Source organism: Abrus precatorius, unplaced genomic scaffold (assembly GCF_003935025.1).
Source record: "Abrus precatorius isolate BTA unplaced genomic scaffold, Abrus_2018 Scaffold7, whole genome shotgun sequence".
NCBI classification, from domain to species: Eukaryota; Viridiplantae; Streptophyta; class Magnoliopsida; order Fabales; family Fabaceae; genus Abrus; species Abrus precatorius.
Genome location: NW_020874417.1, coordinates 32,517,877 through 32,526,762, shown reverse-complemented (window position 1 = coordinate 32,526,762; position 8,886 = coordinate 32,517,877). Strand labels below are relative to the sequence as shown.

At 30.2% G+C, this 8,886-nt stretch overlaps 1 protein-coding gene across 1 annotated transcript; it reads right to left on the bottom strand.

The window, feature by feature from the left end:
* Window positions 1-873: 873 nt before the first annotated feature.
* Window positions 874-3,994, bottom strand: LOC113872205 (transmembrane ascorbate ferrireductase 1). Its single transcript, XM_027509568.1, has 4 exons — window positions 3,794-3,994; window positions 1,878-1,926; window positions 1,563-1,762; window positions 874-1,461 (listed from the first exon to the last, which is right to left on the bottom strand). Exons 1-4 carry the CDS (start codon window positions 3,935-3,937, stop codon window positions 1,165-1,167), a joined length of 690 nt encoding a protein of 229 aa, XP_027365369.1. The 5' UTR covers window positions 3,938-3,994; the 3' UTR covers window positions 874-1,164.
* Window positions 3,995-8,886: the final 4,892 nt, after the last annotated feature.

The following is an 8,886-nucleotide window of genomic DNA, read 5'->3' as shown; positions in this document are numbered from 1 at the left end:
GCTCGTTGTAGGTGTAGCCTTTCTTTGTGGTGTAACTTGTGTCTTCAGCTTTTTGTCCCTTTGTTTTCACCCAAAAAAAAAGTGTTACAATGCATCATGTCATTTAATTTCACTTTCGAATTGGAGTAAGAGTTAAAACGAAGTATTTTATTTTTTCCGTTCTCTTATAAAATCGTGGAAATAGATATAAAGTGGATTGCAAGGGTGCTGGGAAATAAGTATGTATAAAATGGATCACACGGGTGCTAACCCACGAAAGCTAGTGCAGAGAGTGATATTTTCACCTCAAGACTTGCACAAAAGAGAAAAATCAAGCCAATACAAAATGTAAAGGTGATGGTAAGATTAGTCGTAACGTGCATGCCCTATTAGCTCTTCTTAGTGACGACAAAAATGTCTTTTTGGTTATCCCATGTCGTTGTATCATGAAATTGCACGTGAATGCATCATCACTTGCCCGATAATCTACTTTGAACTGGGATTTTCTGAAAATTAATTATGATTTTAAGTGAAGGACAGTATTTTCCAAATAGCTAAGATAAGATAATATGTAGCGCATAATAAAGACAATATTTATCTACTCGATCATTTCTCAAAAATTATAATTGATGGCACGCTCTTATTGGTATGAGAAAATGGCACCTACTCGTGGATTGGTGGCGGAGCCAACGTAGACTCATAGCCACCTTCCATGGCTATGATGCAGGATGAGGACTACACAATGTATATGACCTATATATTGATGAGCCTGACACGGTCCATAGACGTTCAAGGGTCTGCAGTTTTGGAATATTACAGGACATCTTAGCCAGTAAGAAATGGTACGAGTATCTTGTAATTGACAGGGTATGACCAAAGTTAACACACTTTGGAGTAAATACAATTTCCATTTATAACAATTTAAAACAACCCTGTGAATCTAGCTGGAGTCAGTTGTTAATTTCACCGTTTGGACCCATTTTATAACCGATAAAAACAGATAAGTCGATATTAAAAGTGCTGATGTAAAACAATAACTAATTTCACGTTTCAGGATAACATTGATGATTTACAAGCTTTTGTGTCCCAAAATATAAACAAGAGATTATTTGCTTCGTCCCACTCCCAGTACAAACATTAGCAGACATGATATTATTCAATACAAGTATGATTACAAATAGAAATCTATATGGGTTCATAGTCATCTGCTGCTGCAGGAGCATCAGATATAGCAGATAATACAACAAAGGCACCAAATAAGATTGTGATCACAGCAGTGAAGTTGACAAGTAAAGCTTCAGAGCCATATTTTGCCAATCCTGAGTTCTCCAGGAAAGTGAGCTTCTCCAAAAACCCGAGAGAAGCAGTGGCCACAGCCAAGACATATACAAACAGCCCAAATAGCACGTGCCAAGGAAGTGAGTAACGTCTAATGTCTTGTGTCCCACCAGGGAAGAAAAAGATCACAAACCCATATATCCACTGCAGGTAAACCAATACAATGTTAGACAAAATTGTAATATCATATCCTGTTCAGCGAATACTATACTGATAGGATAGTTTAGTCATATCCAACACTTTACCTGAATGCCATAAAGGGAAATAACAGCAATTCCAAGCCATGAATGCAAGCTGTACAGATTGGCAATCCCACTCTCATTATGATACTTAAAGGCAGTATAAATTCCAATTATTCCAAGTGCTAATGCAATGGCGTGGAGAACAAGGTGTATCAATTTCTTCACCTCCTTTTTCAGGGGAAGAGCTTTGTAACTTATAATAGCTGCAATTTTTTTTGTGTGTGAGAAAATTTAAGAAACAATTAGTACGTCAACAAAATCAAGTGGTGTTGAACTGTTGATTCATAAAGCAGATACTTGTGAACGTATATTGATTACCTTCACCTCCAAGAACTATTAAGCCAATAATTATAAGAACGGGATGAATCTGTATAAAGAAAAAGATGCGTAAGATATAGGGATTTCCTAAAAGCGATAGCACAACTCAACCACAAATATATGTGTGGAATTACCAGTCACTTATTATAATAATAAATCAACTTGTATAATAAACTATTCTTCACACATTTCTTTGATCTAATGATGCAAGAGAGAGAGACCATAATGTTAATCCAGATTCGAGGGGTCCCATCTCTGAATATAATAATTCTTTTTGTATATAAGAGATAAATACTGTAGACGGATGGAAATGTCAAGGTCAATTGCTTGCAGACATGAGACACAACAAAATTCAAAACTCAAACCAAGAAGATAAGCCAGGCTTTCACTGTTATAATCATGAATATCGATAATTCAATGTTAAGGATAATACTTGAGTTGGCAGCACATATAGCAGCAGTACCATGTGACAATTCCATTTCTCACTCAAATGCTAAACAGATAAGCAAGTGGGTCCATCTCCATCCAGCAAGTTAGAAATTCTGGACCCCATAAATTATTAAATTAAAAGGAGTAGTAGGTAAAGATGAGGCCAATAATTAATCAAAACATATTATAAATAGCAAATAACAGTAAAAATCTACAGACACCCAAAAAATCCACTTTTGATCCTTAAAACTAGTTCTAATAATTATGTTTGAGAGAAACGCAGTGTTTCCCGTCAGAACCCCGAGAGAAACACAAAGGAAGGACTTCCGACTGGACCATTTGCCATTGCAACACTAATATTCACTAGAACAATAAAACAAAAAACTGTCATAAATCCTTTACCGTCTACTCACCTTAAAATTTTCTTTGTCAAAAATAAAAGCAAAAGTAGGTAGCTCTTATATAGCCATCATCAGATGGTTGTCAATAAAAAGCACAATTTCTGTTTATTTTATTTACGAGACAATAAAAGGGATCTGGCACTACAATGATATGAATCACTTTTAAATATAAAAATGACATCACATATCTAATTTATCACAAGTGGCAGCACCCACATATAGATTATGTATAGATATATCATATATATAACACACGAGGTACATGCACTCCATAAAAAAAAATTTCAGTCTACAAAATTTGAAATAAATAATTCATACCAAAATTATTAAATGTTCGTAAATTAGAGGTAAAAAATTATTCAAAGCACAGGTAGTAAAAAATAACACTCAGATATGAATTTATGATTCTGTTTCAAACAAATCGAAATTGCACCATAAAAATTCTTCAACCAGATGCACCTTTCAATCCATGCTATTTTTTCAATTTCAAAATACATAGCTACAAGCCTATAATATCTTTCGTTTAATTACTGTTTTAGTAAAATGTATTTAAATTAATTACTCGTGTAAACACCAATTTTTCAGCTGCATATGAACACCGGTTATTATTGACAGTAGTAAGATAAATTAGGAAGAGGTTTTATATCAAAGTTATACCTCCAAAAAATGGCAACTATGTAAAATTTAAGTTCCACGGCGATAAATATTCGGTTACATATTTCAGGGGGAAAAAAAAAAGAGGGGAAAACTATTTTCAAAGCGCACCTAAAACAATGAGTTTAGAGGCACGAGTCAGAGCTCTGGAGTTGAACAATCGTCTAAAACTAATTTAACCTCTAAGATTAAAACTACATACTTATTCGGTTATTCCATATGATAAATAACAACAGCGAAAACAAGGAAGAGAACTGCAAATCGTTTTTGAGTAGGTGATGGGGAAAGCTGGAAGTGGTTTCCAAACAAGCAAAAACGCAATTTAACAGCACAGAAGAGAAATAAATTTGAAATTAAGTTGAGGGCCATTAACATTTAATTAACCAAAAAAGGAAAGCGAAAAATGAAGAGGGAGAGAGAGGGCAGCGTTACATTGAAGATAAGGGCCTTGTTGGAAGAGTCCCAAGCCAAGCCACCCCTGAAATGAATGTTCCAGACCAATACCAAGATGATTGCAACAAGACCTAGAAGATGAACAACGTACGTGAAGGGAAGAGCAACCACACCTAAAGCCATCTTCTTCAGTGTTTGTTGCAACTGTTTAACTGCAATCGCCAATCACAATATAAGATATCGATGCCGTCGACCATCTAACCCTCCATTTGACCGTCTGATGCCAATCCAGATCTTTTTCCTTCTTTGGCTAGATGCTCGCCACGTGTTCCTCTCTCTTGCCACACTTCCTTGTTTCATATCAAACGTTTTACCGTCCCTTTTTTTTATGCTCTAGTAAATTTCATCACTATATTTTGTTTTCTCTCTCGTTGTTATTGTTGTTTAATTAATTGGAGTAACGATTATTTCTTTCTTTGCTTTTATATTCTTCAGATTAAATATCTGATTTTAAATAAGTCAAAATCATCATCAATCTCCAATTAATTTTCATTCAACATTTTTTGGTTGAAATTTTTTTACCTTTTTAATAACCTTCATCTGAAAATATTTCCTTGATAGTTACTAATGGCTCTTACCCTATTGCATCCGTTACCGAATGATGAAAGGAACAGCTCTTGTGTTTTTCCATTAATATTTCACTAATTAATTTCCATCAGTTTACCATTTTAATCATGCTTAATGAATACTTTCATTCTCCCTCAATTTTAAATGATAGAAACTATATGCACATGAGATAGAAGTATTTGTGTTTCTTAGCAAAGGCCTAATAGTTATCAGTAGTGGTGTTTTGTTTTGCATATGCTGAAGTAGGCAATGACGTTCTCTTTAGACTTTTATTTTTTTAAAGAAAAAAAAGAGAAAATTGCACTGACCTTCTCCCTCCTTTCCGCAGACTATGGACAGTAATCATAACTGCCCAATAAGACGAGGCCGAAATTTTATTTATCTTTTATTTATGCATAAAATATTAATTTCACAAATTTACTTGTTGATATTTTCATAATTATATTTGTTAACTAACTATATAAAAATATTTATTCATATTTTAAAAATATTTTATATTTTAAAATAAAAATAACAAAATATAAAAAAACTTATCTTTTTAATGAAGTTATCATTCGGTTAAATTAAATTCAATATTTATTAATAAAAGTTGTTGAAATGTTTTTAAAAAAATTATGCCTTTTGATGAATTAATAATTTTATTGGCAGAAAAGTACTTTAAATATAAAAAAAAAACTACAAGTGATTAAAAACAAATAATAACAATATTATGTGATATATCGCCCTTTTGTTTGAGACAGCGACGAACGCGAATATACGATAAAACGAAGTACGGAGATCGACAACGATGATCGATTTGGACACCCAACTGGTGGTCCTGGAAATTGGAATCGCGCTTTTATCGTCACAACTCAGCTAATTGTTACCCTTTGGATATTTTGCTTGAATAAATGCTTTATGAAAAATTACTTTTGTACTATGTGAAGACATATTTTTAAATTTTTATATATATAATATTAATTTTTTATTTAAATAATTGAATCAAGACTTAATTGGTGGTCAACCACGAGAAACAACCTTAACTGATGAAAAATGTTGTACATATAAAATATATTAATATATCTCATATCTATTGAAACAAAATAGAGAAAAGGCAAATGAAATTGACACGTTATAAAAGCTTCTTATCTTATTTTTCTAGTATTCAAAATTAATTATAGTTTTAAAAAACATACAAAAAAAAAAGTGCCTTACCCGACCGCATATATAATATATAATGGTTTGTTAACCTTTACTTCTATGCGATAATTAACAGGTTCGATATAAGGTTGAAGGTGATGTTAAAGTGGACTGGCCTCTGGAACGGGTTGAATGCTTTGCATTTGTTGGTACACCTAATCTGTCTATTTTTATCCGTTAAAATGCAGATTAATGATAAGTTATTTTGGACTTATTTTTAATTTTTTTTAAAAATATTTAATAATTAAATATTTATTTTATTAATATATATATATTTTTATCAATTTTGTAATTTTTTTATATTTTTGTGTTACTTATTATTCCATTGATCTATTAATTTTTGCGTTTTTTTTTTTTTTTTAGTGTTTGACTCAACGAGTTGAATTAGAAAATCTAGTTATTTTTTAAACTGGTCCCATTTTTTAATAGAATTTTAGCGGAATGGAGACAAGCTGACCTGTAACTATATGTTTGATAAGAATGGTGTGAGTAAAAAGCTGGGTAGGGCAAAAAGTTTGGGCCACAAGCAAGTTAGGCTTATCCCTGTTGACCCAATAGCAACGTTTTTTTGTAAGGTTAGCAAATCGCAATACCGAGACCAAGCAAACAATTCCACCTTAACTGGTCTTTAGTTATTACAAATAAACTGGGCTTTTATATCCGATACAATACAAATGACAAGAAGTCCATAACATTACAAAAAATGCCATACGTTGGACCCCCAAGTTACAAGAAAACAAGAACTTCACAATCTTTTTGCTTACATTATTTTGTCGAAAGTCTACAAAAAATGGAGGGGGGGATAGTGGCTTAACGAAGATGGTTTTGATTCTTATTGAATATTTATGAATTTAGTATTGTAAATTATTGCTGCATTTTTATAATAAAAAGCAAGTTTTAATATTTGAAAAGACTTTACATGTTTAACTATATCACCTAAAACTATATTAAAAGAAACAACCAGCAACCACCATATGAGCTGAGTTATAATCAAATATTAAACTAGTTAATATTAACTATTTAACATTAACCATCTACACTTTATATGATGAAATAAAGTCTTCAATTTCTCCAATAAGATAATATTTTACAAGACATTTTTCTTCTTATTTACGCAACTTTATTCTTGAAAAATATTTTTGCAACAATTAAACTAGTTACTTTTAATTCTTCTCTAAATTTAAGTTGTTTATGATATCAAATTAACGACTTAATATTTTTTATTTTAAAAAATTCTCTTCCTCTCAAATTTCAGTGGCTTATTTTCCCAAATTAATTATTTTTACTTTTTTCTTTATATGATACATTAAAATATGTTCTTTAAAAAGTTACTTAATCTTTTAGTGTATATACCTGAATTAATTGCGCATAGTTTCTTTAAAAGATGGAATCAACTGAGTTCAAATTTTGTGTACGAAAAAAATGTTTAAAAAGTTAATCCGTTTATAATATAAAAACTTTTAATTTAAATAAACTTATCTTGTATAAAAAGTATTTATAGTTTAAGCCGAAAAGATCAATAGTTTGATCATTAATATACATGCGTTTGTCAAGTACTGTTGTTGGGTATTCCATTTACTGAATTGGGTTATGAACATGGATTAGTAAATTGCAGCTAAAAGATACATGATAAGTAGGTATTTCAGATGCAATATTAAAGTCAAGTGCACACTCCACTTCCGGATATACCCAAGATTCATCATTTCAATCTTCTTAATTTATTGGCCATATATAGAAAAAAGAAAAAGAAAAAAGCAATAACATGATCTAGAGAACAAAAGAACGTCTCAATAATGCATCTATCCGTCATTCATTGTGTTCATATCTATCATAGAGAGACAGAGAATTAAGAGGAAAAGATTGAGAACCACCCTATTGACACTTGTCAAGCTTTGAAGTTTGATTGTATAGTATATATGCTACGATGGCACGCTATGAACCAAGCAAAGATAGGCTATGCCATCAAAAATTTAAGGATTGAAATGCGATACACTGTGACCTGTGAGTTCCACGGGACAAGACAAGAAGCTTGGAACAAAGTTCGCAAGTAACGAACTTGTCTTTGCCATTCTCAGAAAGAGACATTTCAAGTGCTTTCTTTTCAGATTTGGGAATCCTACTCCTTTGCCGACGTACCCAATCTTCATAAAAGTGAAATAACAGATAGATTCACCTTTTTTTAAGGAGCGATTCTTTCTTCATGCTGATTATTTATAAAATTGATGTTCCCTTTGTCAAAGCTCAGAGGAAGAAGGTAGCTGATAGATTTCATTGTTGATCTTTGTCGATTTTTTATTATCCGTTTTGTTAATTATTTCGGGTTTTGATTTTGCATTATCTGTATGTTCATATTTATTAGGGTGGCTTAGCGTGCGTAGTTTATGACATCACCCTTGATTGTATTTTTAAATCGAATTGAAAATGTTTGATAAAATTAATCATTGAACTAGCTAATACATGTAAAATGAAAAATAAAAAATCATTATTTTTTACTCTAAACTTTAAATTTTAACAATTGTATAATAATTTAGTTATATTTTGATAACGTTTAATGACAAACATAATTTAAAAAAGTTGAACCTCGAAAAATAAAAGTAATAATATTTCAAATGAAAGGAAAAAATATTAAAAATTATTTGGGAGAAAAATATTTATTTATTTTATTTTTAAATAGTAATTGAAAATTAGTTAAAAGAGTGCTACTTAGAGTAGTATTAGAAAAAATGTATGCAACTGTCTATTTTAATTATCTTTCTAAACTAAGCTATTTTTGTCTTTTTAGTTAGTTAACTAAAATGCTTTGCTAAACACATTCTTAATTTATATTAATAAGTTTTTGTGCATTACATGAATAATATTAAACTAAAATATTCGTTTAAATAAAAAATTGAAATGTATTGATTGATATTTTAAAAATTTATTAAACTTTATAATTTTTATTATTAATACAATTTTTTTATATTAAATATAAAATTATTTCTTCATCCCTTATTAATATGACATGTTAAAATTTTATATTGTTTTAAGATTATAATAATTTTAAAATTTATTTTATCTAAAAAGCGAAATATCTTCAATTCGATAGAATATGTCAAAATTTGAAATAAAAAATAATATAAAAACAACGGTTAAGAAAAATGACTAAATAAAAAAAAATTCATGTGATGTAATGAAAGAAAGAAATAACTTTCAAGAATACTTGCCTTTACGATAGTAAAAGTAAAATATATGTGAATTCATTTTTAATGCTTGCTAAACATAAAAATTATTCTAGTTTAAAGCAATCAATAATTAAGAAAATATGCAAAATATATTTTATTTAAAAT